This window comes from Lonchura striata, chromosome 11, assembly GCF_046129695.1.
Source record: "Lonchura striata isolate bLonStr1 chromosome 11, bLonStr1.mat, whole genome shotgun sequence".
Lineage (NCBI taxonomy): Eukaryota > Metazoa > Chordata > Aves > Passeriformes > Estrildidae > Lonchura > Lonchura striata.
Genome location: NC_134613.1, coordinates 4,885,949 through 4,904,986, shown reverse-complemented (window position 1 = coordinate 4,904,986; position 19,038 = coordinate 4,885,949). Strand labels below are relative to the sequence as shown.

The 19,038-nt window shown below is 39.6% G+C and overlaps 1 protein-coding gene across 2 annotated transcripts in view; it reads left to right on the top strand.

Annotated features, from left to right (window-relative positions):
- SCAPER (S-phase cyclin A associated protein in the ER) overlaps positions 1-19,038 on the top strand; it is a 134,849-nt gene that overhangs the window by 70,539 nt on the left and 45,272 nt on the right. For both annotated transcript variants that reach the window (XM_021543407.3, XM_021543406.3), the window contains exon 24: positions 15,152-15,267. In XM_021543407.3, coding sequence (XP_021399082.2) covers positions 15,152-15,267 — 116 coding nt within the window. The remainder of the gene's footprint in view (positions 1-15,151; positions 15,268-19,038) is intronic.

Below are 19,038 nucleotides of genomic sequence, written 5' to 3'. Positions count from 1 at the left end.
GTTATTTTGTTGTTGATTTGGGGTTTTACCCCCAAAACATTTACTTCCCACTTGAGAAGTATTTTTCTATCCAAGTGTCCCTATCAATAAGGTCAGGAAGGATTGATTTCAGTAACTGTTGCAGTGTTTACAGCACAGATCATACATGGTCATTTGCAGGAGGGGATGGGAATTCTCTTGTTAACCTGGGAGTCAGAAATCCACAGGCACATCTCACATGTCAGTGGGCACTGAAAGAGCCCTGATGGTGTCAGTCGTGGGCTGAGAGGAGGAGACTGACACTGTTAATTGAATTTCCCTGGAGAGCATAAAAATATAACCTAATGTGGGGGGAGGAAGGGGGAGTGGGAACCACACAAGCTGTCAGTGTGTGTGAGCTGATAACATTGATTTACCCTTGCTAATGGCCTGGCTTGAATAAAGAATTGCCCTGAGGGAGGACAGGGTTCACTACAATAGATCCTTGCCACTTACTAGAAATTCTTCTTACTCACAAGAAGTCCTGGAAAACTACTACAAAATATAATTGATCCAAACCCCCTCTTTTCATTCATACTGTGTAACACTAGATTTTTCTTTTGTTAATAGTTTGCACTGCCTGAAAAATTAATGTATGCAGGATCACCAGGGAAAAAAATACTGGTTTTACAGATAATGAAATAAAATTCTGAGCTGGTGTTTGTAACAGTAAATAAGAAAAATATATACTATTAAATAAAGAGTTATTCAGCTCATTAGAAATTCCATGAGTATGCTAAAACAGCCAGAAAGGATGGGGTGTAATATTTATGCAAACTTGAATCACAAAAAAAGCCACATACAAAAGATTTGCAGCCCTGTCTCAGTGGGATTTCCCTCCAGGTACAATCAGATCACACTGACAGTTTCTGTTTGGACTTAGCCTTCATCTGATGTGTTCCACTGTACTGAATAAGGCTTTCTCTCATTTCTGAACCTCTTTCATAGTGTGAGAACATTCTAGGGTGCTGCATGCCTGCATAGTTATTGTGGTCACACTAGCTCTTGTTTCTGCCTTCCTGCTGTGCTGGACACAGCACATTCTGCACCTGGGCCCAAGTGATTCCACAAATACAGCAAGAAGTTCTTGTTTAATGCAATTTGAAAGGTTTATATATTCTCTAGATACTCAGATTTGAGATATCTCTCTCAGGCAAAGATACATCTTAACCACTGTGTATTTTGGAGTCCTGGCTGTTTACTGCAGCACCTTACCTGCTCCTCATTCACTGCTGCTGGATCCCTGTGCAGTGCAGCGTATTTTGAGTGCTAACAAATGAAAGGAATGTGCTTTGCTTTGCTTCAAGTGGTTGTTAGATCTCCAGACACTTCTTGATATGCCCACATTGGCTTAGTTTGATGAAGCTCTACAAACAGCAGGAGCTTTGTGTCCAATGCTGGAAAAGGATTTGTGAAGAATAAGTGAAGTGCAGGTTTTGAGGATCTGACTTGGAGTGTGGCCATTAGCTTCATGAAACATGTGGCTCATGTGTCTTTAAATTAAATATGTGTAAGAGGTACTCTAAAGTCATAAACCACCATATGGTTCCAGTTTTAAATAGGGTTGTGCCCCTCTGGCCATGTGCTGGTAGGAGGCAGGGAGCACAAATCCCGATGTTGTGTACGCCTGGAGTGCTGTTCCCCAGGTGTGTCCAACCAGTGGTGCTGCTGCTTTGGGTGTGCTCTGGGTTATTGGAAAGTCCTTGGGTTTGTGTATCTCACCCTTTCTGGCAGAAATCCTGGAAGGAAGCTGTATTCACTTTCACCTCTTCTTTGTTTAAAAGGACATTAAGTAAACAAACACACACAGAGCCACAACAGAAGAATGCATGCAAATATTACCAGAAAGCCCTGGCCTGAGGTTGGCAGATGTCATATGGGACTCTTCAAGCTCTTAATAAGATCTGATAAGCCTCAGTTTAAGATCTCCTATGAATGGCCCTTTGATGCTACAAGAAAAACTCTTACAGAAGGCAGGGCTGATGTTTGAAGTGGCAGGGCTAGAGCATTTGTCCTGCCATGATTCTTTTGATTTTATGCATGTTCATTCCTTGGTGAACTAATTTTACACATCCATCACCGAGGGCAGCTGTGTGTTTCAGATGCACAAGGAATCCCAAAGTGACTGCTTAAGCCTGCCTTCAGCACTCCCACAGAAATGTCCTGTAATCGGGAACTCTTAGGAACCAGGATATTGAGAGCAGTATAACCTGTTAGTGTGACTGCAGCTACAGTTTTAACTTGCTTATGCTTATATAATTTATTTCCCTGTTATGTAAAGGGGTGAGATTTCCTGATTAAAAACTTGATTATTAAAAAAATCTACTAATTAAAAAATGTCTGCTGCATACAGATTGGGCCCTGAGCTGACTGAAGTACATACATTTCTAAGGTTGTGCCCCTGACCTGGGTCAGAGGTTACTGCCTCTCGGATGGTCGTCCTTACACTTGCTGACAGAACATCCCTTCCCTAAAGTTCTTCCTAAAATTTGTTCACAGAGAGTTGGGTGTACCTTCAGGTTTTAAAAATCCTACTTTTAAATGTTAGAAGTGTCCAGTGTGGTTTTGGATAGGTCTGTGCTGGGCAGGGTTGGCAGACACTTACTGTGGGGGACACACAGGGCATTGCCATTGTGAGGATGGTGACAACAGCTGAGGCCAGTGGCCTTTTCACCTGGCTCAGCTGCAGCTAAAACACTGCAGTTAAATCACTCCAGTTAAATTTGTACAACACTTACATGTGACATTGAGGCAAGCCCTTAATGCCCTTAAAGCCCTTGTCCATCTGACTGGGAATATGGCCCACAGATTCAGCAGGATTCTGAGGGAACTTCATGATTTTTGGAATTCAAGGGCAACAGTTAATCTGCTTACCTGGAATTGCTTTTATATGATACTTCTTACTGATCACTAGTTTGAAAAAGATCTCCACCACAACAGGATTGATAAGGTTCCTTTGAGTGAGTGGTTTGACTGTAGCTCCTACAGCTCTGCTCCTGGGGAGAGGGCTGCAGCAGAGGGTGCAGTTTGATCCGTGGCCCAGCACAAACAGTACAGCTGAGGCTCCCATATACTCACCAGACACAAAGTCCTGCAAACAAGATTTCACTGCTTCTGCTTGTAAAACTTACTATGATTTTGGATGGGTTTGAGGATAGCTGTGGCCCTGATCTTCAGACTCTTTACATGCTGTAAAAATCTTAGTAAATAAGAGTGAGTGCAAAATAAATTGTTAAAGTGTGGAATTAAAATGGAACCACAAAGTAAAACAGAAGGGTTTTAATAAATTGGGCCACAGTGCTTATAGTTACTTACCAGCTCTCTTCATGCAAATCTAGAAGCAACTGCCTTTGAATAGGCTAAGCTTAAGTATGATTATTTACATTACTAATTCAGAATAATATTCTTATTGGAAACAGATTTCAGGGGGGAAATATACTTCCTTAGAGAAGGATATAATTTTGTAACTGAAAAATGTGTGAATATGAGCTAGTAATTGACTGCAGTAGTTTAATCCTTTTTCTAAAAAAAGAGTCACAATGCTCATGATCTCTAAAACATGCTCTCTCAGTAACCATTAATGGTTTGTTTTGTGTCAGGCAAAGTTTTTGGGTTTGGGATTTTTAGAGAGATTTTTCAGCCTCCTGTTTGAGCAGTGGTGATGTCAGTTATTTACATTTCAGTAAAATGTTTGTCGTAGCTTTCAAATACATGGGGGCTGTAGACAGACAGTGTTTATCCCATTGTAAAGACTGTCAGAAATGGCTGGCTCTGACAACACACTCAGGCCCTGTATTTATGTTTTATTCTCTAAACTGTTGGGCCCATTGGGGATGGTGACCATAGCCAGGGTGAAGAGGGACAATCCCCCAAATAAAAAATCTTCATCATCAGAAACAGAAACAATAAAATTAAAAACTGTTGGAGAACTAATGTATGGAACAAAAGCAGTGTTAAATGGAACATGTGATAAGTTTTTTCAAATATCTCTACAGAGATTTAGAATTGCCCTGTGTGTGTATATGTGTGAGTATGTATACATAAATATATATATGACATATATATATACAGACAAAATAGATTTTAGAAGCAAATACCCTGTTATAAAGACTCAGTATTGTTGCTTAAAGTATATTTAAAAATACAGTGAGAATTGTGATTCCCAAACTATTGTACATTTAATTTTGGTGCTGCAGATATTTGCACCCAAATAACTGTTTTCCTAGTGTAGCAGAGTGGTGTGGTCTTTAAAGAGAGAATTGCCAGCCTATCTGTCACCATCTTACATAAGTAAAAAAAAGCATTATCTATGAAAAAGAGTGAAAATTACAGTCATAGTGAATTTACCTTAATCATGAACCAGTGGCTTGACCCACATTGTCTTTTGTGATCTTCGGTATCTCCATGCATGTGCACACAGGCACAGTGTCTCTATATAATTTAACATACTATATTTTCTAGAGCCTCACAGTGGATTCATTTCGTAGGCTGACTGAAGATGTAAAAAGTTTACCTTTAGGCATTATGGTAGGAATGAAAAGGTGGATAGGCCTGTTTGTGAGCAGGAGGTGTTCCTGGCAGGGTGGCTCTGGGTCAGCCCCTTCCTTTCCCCGTGTCCTCGGCATCTGCCGCTCTCCACTAGAGCACACCGCTGGCAGAAACAGCAGCGGTCCTTTGAATGCTTACGAGTCATAAATCTATTTAGAATTTCTTTCTGACAACAGATTCAGACACCATTGTGCTTGGAAATCACACAGCTCTTTCTCCTGCTAAGCTGCTTACAGCAGCTGTCTCCTGGTGTGGGTGCACAGGGGAATTACCTGGATAATCACTGTATATCCTGACAAAACTTAAACCTGCAGTCACACAGAGAATTAATTCTGCAGAACAAGTGGAAGTACACATATGCAGAGTTGTAATTCCAGAAGGAAACAGCTGTGTGCCTGCAGTCCAAGGGCACACGGGGAGCCAGGGCTGTTGCTGCTGTCCCCACGTTGCAGGGGCCTGGGAGCAGGTCGGGCTGTTGTCTGCAGCTGGGCTGAGCTGTGCCACAGCTGGAGGCACCTCCAGAGCCAGGGCGAGCTCAGTGCAGAGGCCTGAGCCTGCTCCCCCTTACGTCCCCCTGCCGAGCCCTTGGTTCTGTCACAGGGCAGCCTCTTTTGGCCACGTGAAGATTTTCATGCACAGTGCACACGTTTACACCAGAAAGCCTTCTTTGATATCAGGCAGTGGGCATTTCATAGGCAAAGTTTTAATAAAAGCATTAAACACCCACATGCCACCTTAACTGTGGTTTCATCCTTATAGGTTTTGTTCTCTGGGAAAGTAATTGATACTCTTATTTGTTACAATGAGAAGGTAAAATGTTAAGCTTCATTTTAGCTAAACATATGATGTATTTCTATGCAAACAGTGGATTAATATTTTAATCTATCCATTAATTTTTCAACTCGGGATACTCCTGTAGTAGCCAGTCCCAAAGCTACAGTGATGTCACATGAAGGGAAGTAATTAATCAAATGTAAAGTTGAATTATAACTGTTTAAAAACAATTTAAACTTCAAGATCCAAGCTTTGGGAAGGGTATCAATATACAAAACATAAAAATAAGGTTTAAAACAAATAAATACCTTTTTTTTAAAAGTAAAAAGCTAATAAGTTTAAACTAAAACGTTTTACCAGCTACAACTAGAATTTGTGCCTTTGGAACATTGTATATTGCCACAGAAAATCTAATAATTTTGCCAACACGGAAAGTAACATAGGGAATTCTATAATTATGCTTCGTTTGTATCAAGTGTTAAGTATAGAACCTGAATTGGAGCAAAACTCCAGAAAGGACAAAGCAGATAGAATTGTTGGAAAAGATAAGACTTAAGTAACCTTCCTGAAAATTAATTCACTTCTTTAAAGCCTGTAACAGTGAGAATTAGAAAATTTTCATGTCTAGGTGATCATCACTGAGTGCCAGTGATACACAGAGCCACTCAAACATGGCTTGAAGAAGGCTCAGCAGTGTTCAAAGCCTGGACTGTCAGTGTTGACCTGTAAGCACCAGTTCATCTGCAGGTGGTCCGAGCTGCTGTTGGAGTAGCAACATCCCCTTCTGTATCAACTGCAGCAGCAGATTTGATAGTCTCAGCACAGAGGCACTGGGCAAACGCAGCAGCTCTTTGGACAGCATTTCCCACCCTAACAGCCTTTTCCTGTCACTGCCTGGAAGAAGTCAACAGGTCAGGTGTGTGTTGTGTGCTGCAGGTTGGGCAAGGCAGCTTCATCTCATCAAGAATTCCTTTGCCCAGAGTTTCTGTAATCTGTGGATTAACCTTTTCCCCAAGATGAACATATAAATAGGAACTTGTTATTAGGGGTCAGTCACAGAATATTTTTTAGCTTGTTTGCTGGAAATGGTATTAAAAGGCAAGTTGAGTTCACAGATAAGCTCTGCAGTGTTCTTATTCCAAGATTATTGGGAGGTTAATTTCTGTGCACTACAGTGGGTGTAGTTGAGAACTGCTGCAGGATGTAATTAAATGCTGTCAGCTTCCAATGTTGTACTAATTGTGCCTTTTTGCTGTCAGATCAGGCTTCTACGTCAGTTTAGAGCTAATACATCATATCAGAATGGATATAATGGATATTTATACATTCCAGGGTATGCAAAGTTCCTCCACTACAAGACAAGAGATATGTTTTAGTGTCATTAAAGCTCAGGCACTGAGTTCTCAGTGACAACTCCCTGCCCAGGCACATTTCTGCCAATAGCAGAGAACAGTTTAGAAATCACAATAAAGTAATGATTAGTATGGTTTCTAAAGAAATTGTTTGGTTTTTTTTTTTATTTGGTCCAATGGTATTTATGCACATATCTTTTCTTTGAAGTGTTTTTAAGTTCAACCATGATTTGAGACCATCACTTCTGATTTGAGAACATATTACCCAGAGGCCTTCATGGTCTGTTCTCATGTTTGCAGCACCTCACAAAGCCACCCTGTTCCTGTGCTCCACAGTCCTTTGTGGCTGTCATGTAGGTGGGCTCATGGGCAAATGCTCTGAGAGGTTGGTCACAAGGCAGCACCCAAGGCAATCAGGGTGAAACCTGTGTTTAGAGTTCAAGTGCCCTTGACTTCATGGCAGGTCTTTAAACAGCCACTTCTCCCTCTCCATATGTTCTCTCCCACGTAATTTCAGTATCTTCACTTTGGCTGGATTGCACTGGTTTTCATAGTCTGGATTCAGCAGAAATCAGCTGCTTTCTAGTGGCTGGCAGCTCTCAGTAGTGACCTGTCATATTCACTGTTCAGAGAGACCTGACTTGCCTGCTCACTGGGCAATTCATTGTCCAATAAATGTTGAGAGAAGATGGGATAAGCTTATGGAATTTTGCTTTCTATTTACCTATTTGGGAAATTTTATTTTTGTGATTAATCAGAAAAAGTCAAATTAGCCTCAGCTAATGGAACCATCTATGGAGATCCAGGAGCTCTTTTATTATTGTTCCTCTTATTAAAGCTGTATTGTTGCTTTCCTCCTCTAATTGATGCACTTACTAGAGGTCCTGTTAGTTATAAATAGACCAAACATTTATTTTTAATAAGCACAAGTGCTGCAATGCTCAGTGCTGTCTCTCAGGATATCTATGAGGATAATTCTTGTTTTCCCAAGCAATATTGTGTGTTTCCTGTAATGCTGCTTGGCATGGCTGAAAGCAGCTGAACAGAGAGCATGGAATTCACTGGTTTACCTTTACCTGTCTTTCCTTTATGGCTTTCGCTGACTCTTGTGGCTTCACAATCTGGATTGTGAGGGTCTTGTCCTCATCAACAGAAGTACAACAGGGTGCCTCTCTGGGACTTCACTGCTAAACTGAAAAGCCACTGCAGAACTTGGAAGGAGATTGTGTAAATAAGGCTCATCCTTTTCAATTACGTGATACAGTGAGTCAGTAAGGAGTCCTGTTGCATTTGGTTTGACCTGACAATGTGGGCAGATGTTAGTAAGCAGAAAAATGAGTTAAGTACACGATGCTGTAGACAGAAATTAGGTTTATGTGCACAGGATGTTTAATGTTTTCAGGACAGGCGTAAGAATCAATTTTGTAGTATGGTTATTATCCCTAGGCCTGAATGAATTTTGGGTTGCTTGTCAGTAGTAGATTTTCAGAGAGGATGGTCAAAAATGCCTCTTCTTTTATTTTTGATACAGTAAAAAGTAAGGTGAGCCTCATTTTTTATATTGCATTTGAATGCTATATCAAGTGCTTCCCTTTTCACCCTTTTTGTTCTTAGGTATTTGTCTTGCTCTGTGCTAAATCGAGGCTGTGAAGTTGCAGTTGGCATACCTGAGCTGTGGAGGTGAAAAGGCAGTGTTACCCAGCTGGCTCAGGAGCCAGAGGCTGCTTTCCAGAGGTGTGAGCAGGGGCTGAGCTGTGCAGGGAGTGGAGCACCTGCCCCAGGCCCCTTTGCCAGCAGGTGCCAGGGAACCTCTGCTCCTGCCTGAGGAAACACAGAGCAGCTGCCCTTCCCCTAAGGCTTCCAAATCACCTTTCAGGCTCAGAACCTGCACTGTGCTGAGCAGGACAAGGGGGGTGGAGTGTTTGTCAAAGCCTCCCTGCTGGGGCTTTCACCCATAAGCAGTTCAGGAGGAAGAAACTGATACAAATACGAGAGAGATATTCCTTGATGTGAGTGAATGCCTTCCTCCAATTCAAGCGACACTCAGCCAGTTCTGGCTCACGTTTTAATCCTAAACTAGCTTTTCATTAATATTCCATGGTTGAAATTTTATTGTGGGTGAATTCACTGAAGTTTGAAAACCCGTTTGAGGTTTACATGTGAAGTGGGCGATTATTATAACACTAATTTCACTACAGAGAAGTGTTGCAGGGAGCAAAGTTGCTTATTTTAATAGAAAATACTCTTTTGATGTACTCTCCAGGGATTTTCACTGTATAAAGTCTGGAGAACTACTCAAAGAACGTAGATTTTCTACAGTCACAAATGTGTCCATAGGTGTATATGTGCATGTAGATATACTTGTGTATTTATTTAAAGGGAGAGGAAAGTGGGAAAAAAAGGAGAAGCTAGCATAGTATTCAGTTGTCTGGTTTGTTTTCCTTAGCAAGCTTTGAACTGCCTTTCCTAGCCCCTGGCATTTTAGATACAATCTTCAAACATTAGATAAAAGGAAAGAAAAAATTCTTAAGATAGCTTTTACTATATTTTACTAATTAGTTATTATTTCTTCCATCAATAAACAGTTTAGAATAGAGTTGCACAAGTGTGTTCTTTCAGAAATATAAGCCAGCATGTTTCAAAGTATTTGGGTTCCATTTAGAAATAATTTCTTCAGAAACTTTAGTTTCTGAAGACTGTTCAAATGGGCTTTCCAGATCAGCTTCTGATTGGGACATTCTGCTGGACCAGCAGAAAACCTTCTTTGGATTAATGAAGGAAAAATAATTTTTCTAAATTTCCATTTAAGTCTACATGAAAATATTTATTTTGGAGGTTTGTCTTTGAGGGAGGGTCTACACCAGAGTATTTCAGTTAGTTCAAAAATATTTCAAATATGGGCTAAAGTCACATAGAGCAGAGATAGCAAAGCTGGCATTAAATCATTTCAGCTGTTGAAGCTCAGCATTATTTCTGATTTGGTCTACTTATTAACTAATAATAATACTTTAACAGGAGAAATGTATGGAAGTAAGTACTTTGGCCCAGGACATTGGATTTCACCCAATAACTCTTGCACCAAATTAATAAATTATGATTTAACTGGGATCATATTTTTCTAGGAGATAGGTTTGATTTAAAAACTTTAAATGATTGAAAGTTGACTGTATATGCTAAGTATATTATGCTCATCATTAATTACTCCTGGCATTAAAAAAAACCCCATTTTATTCTCACCTAAATTCATTCAGTTATCAGCTTCCAAATATCGGCTGTTCCTGTGCATTATCAGACATCTTCCCATTCAGGTCCTTCCACACTGTCATCCCAGCATATTTTTGCTTTCCCCAGCAGGAACTACTTGGCACTTCTGTTGTGCCTCCTGGTGGGACAGATTTCCCTCACCTCTGCTGCTCTACAAGTGCTGTGGTTTGCCAGTGCCCTGTACAGAGAGGGGAGCAGCAGTGCAGGGCAGGGTCTGGCTCCCTTCTCTCCTGGAATATTGAATCCACAACCCTAAAGCTGTTGCAAAGCGGTGCTGGCTTTATGTCCATCTGTGTTACTTTGTCACCCACTGACTTGTATAAATTCTGCAGCATTTTCCCCCAGTTTGGTTTTATTTCTGAAGCACACAGTTCACATTATGCGACTGCTTTAATGAGTTCAACAAAAGCCAGCCAAGTACCAGCACAGGCCAGTTGGCCTTTTCATGTGTTTCTTTGTTGGCCACATTGTGTAGGATGGGGCACATGTGTAAATCACTCTTTTTGAGCTGTGTGTATTTTTCTGTACCAAATGTCAGATAATGAGATGAAAACTTTATATTGAACTTTCTATTTGGTTTGCTCATTTTCAAATGTGCCAAACATACTTGTGTCCTCAGGTAAGTGGTGCTTCCGAGGGTGCCACAGATGCCAAACCCTGATAAAATCCACCCTATTTTGTTAATGAACACACAAACAGTTGTTCCCCATCTGCTGCCTCTGTCTGAAAGGTTAGGAAGCCCTTCCTTCTTGATCACAAAGGACATAATTATTGTCTGTAGAGGAGTCAAGTACAAAGACAGTCCATCCAGTCTGACCGCTACTACACTGGAGGCCACCAGAGATTAACAGCTGCTTCTCCTTTGATTAGGTTAGGTAATAACAGTTACTTTAGTTAATAATTGGATGGATTCCCAGGCCATGTAATTCAGGTTTAGGCTGTCATTTTTTGCTGGCATGTAGCTGAGCTCTATTATTGGAACAGAGCCTGTAATCCTATTAGTCAGTTGTCATTCAAGCCATAGGAGAGAAGGCAAATTCAGATCCATTAAAGTGTTGTAACAGGTAGGTAAATAAGTCAGCCATGCTTGCCCACTGTGCAGGGAGCTGTCTTGATTGTTTGTCCTTTTTTTAAGGATTAATTTTACATTTTAAAATATGTTTAATTCATAATTAATCCATAAAATGGTAACATGGTTTGTCTAATTTATCATAGTTTCTGTTTACTGTGTCACATGCATTAGTATACGCACACTTCCCACTAAGTTACTTGATTCATGCAGTGATCCGCCTAAGTTAGTGGATGTGGGCTTTAAATGACAAGTTTATAATGGTCCAAAGATTAAATACATGCTTCCTGTCACATCAGCTGGGTTGGCTTTCCTCCTGTGCAAACATGACCACTGCAGTTCCTAACGATGGGCTTGGGAAGGATAAGGAAAACAGGCTTTTTCCATGGGATGGGTTTGAGTGCTGCGTCTGCTGCTCTCAGGAACTGCATCTCTGTTTTTGTTTTCCTAATGTTTAAGACACATCTAGGTAGCATCCCCAAGGTTTTTGTGCCTCCTCATCTCTGCTTAAAAGTGCAGAGATGACATTAATAATAATTCTTGCCTACTTGTTCATTTGTCTTTGCTCTCCTGTGTCACCAGGTAACTTCAGAGCACAGGAATCCTCTTGTGTTTAAAAATCAAATTGTTTATAAATGTAATTTGAATAGTTGTGAATTTCTGAAAATACATATTAGCAAATCAAATTTTTACACTATGTTTAAAAATAATGTTGCATATTAGCAAACCAAATTTTTACACACTCTTTAAAAACAATGTACAAAACCATGTTTATATAGTTTCTATTGTTCAAGGAAAGTGAATCCCATTGTATTGATTGCAGAATAACCCTCCCAATCTAAATGTGCAGCTAATGTATAGCTAATATCAGCTAATGTAAAGCTTTAACACTTCAGGACATAATCTTTTCAAGAATATTAGTTCATTTTTCAGAGAAAGACAAATTGGATAAGATGTCTCACTCATGTATTTTTATGATCCAAGAAAGATTTCTTTAGATGAGTATAAAAATACTTAAAATTTGAAAATTACCTCAAGTAGGAATTAATTCAGACATATTTTTAAAAAATTTGGTGTGATTTGGCAGCTACTTCAGCATTGACATTGCCTTCCAGGACATGGATTAGAAGCCCTGGAAGTTCTCCATCTTATAGGAATCACTGGAGAGAAATACATTAAATGTGCAAAAAGCCATGTATCCCCGTGTGGCAGTTTTACAGACCTCTGTGAGCACAGGTAACAAATCCAGTGCTCCTGGATCTTCCTCAGCTTTGCTGCTGGTTGTATCTTCCTTTCACTGAAGCTTCTCCCTCTCTTCCATGCATATTGTTAGAGATTCATTTTCATTCATAAGCATCAAAATGCTAATGATTTTTTATGAGTAATCTAGAAAGAGGAGTGATAGCACACATAGGTAAATCATATAAAATCAGAAGAAATTGCAGACTCCCTTCTGCTTGGTAGAAAATTTGTAGTAGTTACAGAAGTTTTTAGAATGCAAATTTGTCTGTTGACTTGTATTTTAGAATTATTACAATTAGACAATTAGACTTATATTTTGGTATTATTAATACAAGTAGACTTGTATTTTAGTAAAACATTAAGACAAAAGTGAGCCAGGCACTCTAAAAAACGAGTGATGCTCCAGATTGAAATGGAAGGAGAGCACATAGGGAATGAAACAGCTTCAAAAGATTTATATATTTTTTAAATAGATATATGAAGACCTCCCCTCAGAACAGGGAGATGTTGCTTCTTTCAGTGTGGCTGGGATAGGGGGAAGTTCCTTTCTGGATACTTCAGTACCAGGTATTTTTGGAGAAAAGAGGAGTTCTGTTAAAGTTCTGTTCTTTTCCTGTTAAGTTCTCAGTTAAGAAAAGGTCACGTGAAAAAAATACAAAAGGTGGAGTTTAGCATGAAAGAGAACACAGAGCTGAGGAACAAGCCAAGTGAGGAAAGGAAGCAGTGTGCGAGTTCAAGAATGGAGCAGTTCTGAGGGGACAAGCAAAATGAATGCAATAAATCGGATATAACTCAGAGTAATGGGATGAAATAGAGAAAGGGCATATTTGGTCTGAATGACAGGAGAGACTTCTTGCCACAGGAGTTAATAGGTTGTGGCATAATATCCCATGAGAAATAGGGAAAGTGAGAAGTGGCAAGTGCTGGGCACATGTGGAGCTGGAGGAGCACTGGCAGATAAATCAGCAGTGTCAGAGCCCTGGCTGCTGTGCTGCACAGCCCGTGCTGAGCTCTGAGCTGCTGGTGTGCTGCTGTGCACGGCCAGGCTGTGCCCATTCCCCAGGAAAGGCTCTCTGCAAACAGCTGCATCTCTTCTACACCTGGGGGATGGAAACACCTGGGGCTTTTCAGCCAAAGTAAGCAGGGAACAGTTAGAAAGGCGCTGGGCTCAGTCTGGGGGTGCTGCAGCACTGGGGGAGCAGGACAGGATGAAGTTTGGGAATGTTGCTGTGAGCCAAGGTGATCAAATAAAGTCAATAGGATGATTTATGGCAGGACTGTTCCTTCGCTGTTTGGGTCTTTTCTTTAGGGCTCTACCAGGAGTCGGTGGAAAGTGTTATTGGGAGCCAAGGGAGCTTAGGGAGGCAGGGGCTTGGGATGTTTTTAGATGGGAGGAAGAGGAAACAGAGGAATAATGTATGAGGGAAATACAAAAATAACTTGCAGTTAAGGCACACTTACTGGGCTCACTGGGCTAAAATTAACTCCTAAAAATTATACTTATCAACTAGCTTGTAGGAAAGCACTGGTTGATTTTCTTAACTGCTTGTTGAGTTGGCACACAGATTTCCACTCATTTGAGGCCAGTTATTCCTTGGAAGATAAATCTTTTGATTGTCCAAAAATCTAAATGCAGTTCATATTGTGGAAAATGCTTCCCTTTTTAATATTTGACTTACGTGAAATGCTTTTCTGTAGGTTGTAAATTAAATACAATATAGCTGGTTGCTTGACCAAAGCTAAATGGAGAGAAAGTTGTATGATTTAAATAAAAAGTACGATATGTACTTCTGTGTGCAATGTCTGATCTCACAGGGAAAAATGTTGCACATCTAAATCATAATGCAGCTGCTTAATTGTTTTTGTAGTTGTTCAAGTAAATGCTTTATTGTCAAGAGTTTTATTGTCATTATTAGGAATTTTATTATCATTATTAGGAGTTTTATTGGCAATGTTTTATTGTCATTATTAGGAGTTTTTTCTGTTATACAGTCTGTAACAATAGAATACATTCTTTATACTCTAGAAATAATAGTTTTTATAGAGGATTTCCCTTTTTTCCCCATACATTAAGTGCTTGCAACACTGGGGGGAAAAAAAGAAGAAATCATTTCTTATTAATTAGAATATCATCATCATCATCATCATCACTGACAAAATAAAGATGTTGAAATACTGCCTATAAACAATACAAAATTAGCAGCTTAGAAGTAGAGAATAAGAAGATTTTACTTGCTTTATTGTAAACAGAGGAAAACCAAATTTGCAGGAAAGGAAAAGAGTGTAAGTTGTAAAATACTGGACCTGCTGCAGCAAAACCCCAGTCATTTGCATACTGTGAGAATAATGATAGGATGGTAATTAAGTGTAAAATTCTGGTATGTGCAAGTTCCAAGTCGATACCTCAGAAAAGGGATCTGCCTAAGCTATTTTGTGCATATTTATAAAACCAAGCCTGGAGGTTGTCCTCTGTTGGAAAAGTTTGGAAAAAGGAGGAATTACTCATCTGGAGATTGTATTTTTAAAATCATACAAAGCAGCATAGCTCCAAAGGTAATAGCAACAGATAAAGGTGAACTTTATTGAAGTCCCTCTAATTGTATGTCCTTACAGAAAATATGGTATTCAAGTGTATTACCTGTGTAGTTCTGGGTATGTATATATGATAATTGAAAATATTTCACCTGAGGGTTTCAACTCCTGCTCTAGAAAGCCTCTTTCTTATGCATGAGCAGTGAAATGCTCTTTTTCAAATGTCTCCAACACAGTAAATAAATGTATTAAGGACTTTCTACATTGACAGAATCTACAACTGTCAGATGTACCCTTTATGTGGACATTTCTTTAATTTCTGTTGGGTCTCTTCTGTGTTTTGTTTCTCCAGAACACAGCAGATAAAATTGCATTCCGGGCTGCAGGAGGACTGACTGCTTTGGAAAATATTCTTCAGATGGTGACTTCTCCCACCAACCTGAATGCAGCTGCCCGGGTTCCCTTTAAGTGAGTTTGATGGGTCCTTCACCTGCACTTAGAGGCACTGGAATATTCATTTCATATCTGCTGCTTCACTGCTTCTTCTCCTAGTCTTGTGTTGGACTTCAGAGCAAAAAAGTGTGCTGTTCTCTATGCCATGGAAGGTGAAGCACGTTTCCACTCAGCCTCTGGTTTCCTAACTTACTGGTTTTATTTTGAGCAATGATATATTTGAGCAGCAGCTAATTGTGTAAAAAGGGAAGAGACAAAACTGTTTAACAGAGGAAGAAATACGTATCTTTTGAAGTTAGTCTGCAGAGATCTCTAGTGGGAAGCAGGGGAATTTCTTAAATGGTTGTAATTCACTGGAATCTGTCTGCTTTTAAAATTAAATAGTTGTAAGATACTGCCAGCTGAAAGGGCGCCTACAAACAGGTAAATCAAAATTCTTGTGGATTAGAGAAATTCCTCTTTACAGAACAGAAGAATGGAAGGGTTTAAATGTCTAATCCTAAAAATGAAGGTGGTGACTAAGCAGAATTCCTGCAAAAACTGGTACCTCAAACCACATGCTCTTTTCCCTGATCTCTAACTGTAGGTTGTATACAGTCAAGAGCACATAGGTACTTTCAGAGCACGGCTAGGCATGTTTTTAGTACAAACCCAGGATATCCTGGTGTGTGCCATTGTCATCATTTGTTTGTAGATATTTTGTAATACTGGTATAATTTAGGCTTTACAGTGTGAGAGATTGGATGAAAATTGGCCAATAATACCTTATGGGACATAAGTGTGAAGTGCTAGGAAAGAGCACTAAGGAAAAAACATTTTTTAATATCTTTGCACTTCTAAGCGAATAAATAAAATTCCTGCCTTTGCAGTCGTGCCAAATGCACTTGCTGCAGGTCCAGCCAGCCCCCATGGCGAGCAGTCCTGAGCTGGGCCTATGGGGAGCAGCCCGTGGACAGCCTTGGGCATCTTCATTTGTAGAGTCTCTGATTTTGAGTGATTTCATCAATGTGGGATAAGCTTCACAAGGGACAGGAGTACACTGTCTGCCCACATAACGCCTAGTTTAAATTGAGCTTTAAATTTGTTCTTTCTTTTTAAGAAGTCTTGTTTTGGTAACCTTTGTTGAGAAGGTTTGAGAACATTGTGTTTACATTGCTGAAAACAATGTGTTTGAGGTTTGTGAGGCAGTTTGAGGATGTATTAGTTCTCCAAGGAGTTTGTGTGCTGATAAAGAAAGCCCCACATCAGCCACATTTGTGTGACAGAAATCACATCCAAACAGTTGATCAGAGGTTCTCCTCTCTCTGACAGTAACTGTCTATCTCACAGCCCTTTCAGACCAATGGTGACTCAGATTTCTGAGGCTGTTTAAGACTGAATTTTAAAAAGAGTTTTTTCATCTTTGAAAAATTCTCTAAATGTTGTTATATTAACACAGATTTTCCACTAGCTGTATTTCCGAAGGAAATATGGGGGCAGAAAAGAGATTAATATAAACTGTTCTGACAGCATTGTCTATTAAAAACATCTTCTGAAGAACTTTGCTGCACTCCTGAAATACAGCATTTCATTCAACTTCACAGCAAATTGCAGTCTTCAGTTTGTAGGCACCAAAAGTATGGAAGCTGGGAAGTTATCCATCAGCTTGCACGTAATTTGACACAGGATCCTGCTCTCTAAAGCAAACTGCTCTCGCTGGGTTGGTCTGTGAGAGCCTGGAGTAAACTGGAAGCGGCCCAAGGAGCTTGGTCTGGTTGCATGGGATGCAGAGGCTCCTCTCTTGGTATTTCTGTGGCCTTTTTGGTGGGGAAGAATGTTCTGTGCAGAATCTGCACCTCAACTGTCAAGAGCAAGCAATAGTTCCAGAGGGTGGGACTTGCTATGAGCAGTTTGAACCAGGCACAAACTATACTCATAGGTATTGCTATGGTCTCACTGAAAGGATTTAAGTAATTTTCACATATAGAGCGTTCAAGGGAGGTTCAAAACCTCCTATCATAGAATATGTTTAATCCTTTAAATGAGGAAGAAAATTAAGATCACATTTCTCATTTACTGTAGAAACAAGTTTGAAGTTACTTTTCTTTCTTTTGTGCAAATGTCATTTACATCCTGATTTCTTGAACTTTAAATCTAGCGAAGGAGCAGTTTTTTCTGGCAGTTTTCTCTGTTTAAAGACAAAGCAAAGCCCTGTGGAGAGAAGTTGAATGAAGACTTTTCATGAATTGCCCTCCAGTCTTCCCCTAGCCAAATATGCTTTGCTAAAGGACACTACTGTACTTCAAATTGTTTGTGGGTTCTTTCAATGTTTGACCATTTGTACTCATCTTAAATTGGGAATTTGTCTGTTGCTTTGTGATGAGGATAAGCTATTTACAAGTAGGTGAGGAGATTACATGGGCTATTATCTACATCTCTCTTTCCCCAAAATCCTGGCTGTATGGTGCAGCTCAGAACTTTAATCCCATGTCTACAAGATAAAGCTTTATTATCAGAAGGTTTAACAATATGCCTGTTGTTTTGTACCACTGTCCGGCTCGGTAGTCAGAACAGCAGGATGGGAAATGCTGTGAGGACATGACATTTATGAGATAGATGATACATTTGGTGTTGGGGCAATTTTCCTCCCCTTCAATTAAATCAGTGGAAAAGGGAAAGAGAAAGCAGTGGGTTATAGTAGGTTTTAGTTTTGGTGTTAACATAAAAATTAATGTCCAGCCATATTATTTCTCAAAGCAGCATTTTGTAGTGTTCTGGGATTTGTCCACTTCTCCACAAAACAAGACAGCAGAATTTGTAAAGGTTTCAGAGCCCTATGATATTCTTGTACAGAAAAGCAAATGGGAGCTGCACAGCAAAACAATTGAATGCCTTCAGATGAGGAGCAGAAGAGGAGTCTCCTCCCCTGAGTTGCCTTGCAATGTGCAGCTCATTTACCATTACATGTTGGTAACAAACCCGCTAACAAATGAGGCTTGTAGGGTTTGTTTAATTAACATTTGGGAAATGCTTTGACTTCCTTAAGTGGTGAGTATTTTAAAAGAGAAATTGGCAGTAATTGTGTAAAGAACAAAGTTGTACTTTTGCAAGTTAAGATGAGATTGAAGTCAAGTTTAATGTATCTTCTATTTTCACACAGTTTCTTGCATAATTTATTTAAAGCAAATACTATCAGGTTAAAAAAGCCATAATTACGTACATGAAAAGAAGACATTTGTGCCACTGTAATATTTTGGATAGCAGTGATACAAATGACATTTTTCAGTAAGAACTATTTGGAACTAAGAGCTGGTTTTATATCCTGTTCCCTGTAATTTTTACTAGGGTTTGGAAATATACACTTATTAAGCTGCAGTGTTGCTCTTCATGCAGTTTTATTGTTGTTTCAATCCATATTCTTACCTTGATGGTTCCTTACCCATTCCACTCTGCAGCCATTCTCTGCACCATTTTTCAGTAATATTTCACCTCCCACTTCTTTGCAACTCAGCAAACAATTACCAATAAAGATCCCCTTCCCCATCAGACTGCTTTATACTTCATAATATTCAAACTGGTTAAAAATGAGCAGTTTTCTACTGAATTAGGACATCCTAAATTTGATAATGCTTAGTGTTGTGTTATTGCACTGCCAAACTGAGCTTTTAGGGTTATTCATTGATAATCAAAGTATATTCATTTGTAACAGAAGTTGTAAGAATAGGGAAAAGCTTTACACTTGAAACAGGTGCATTGTTGTATGTTGATGATTCCCTGGTTTTTGTAAAGCGTAAGTTGAGTTCTTGC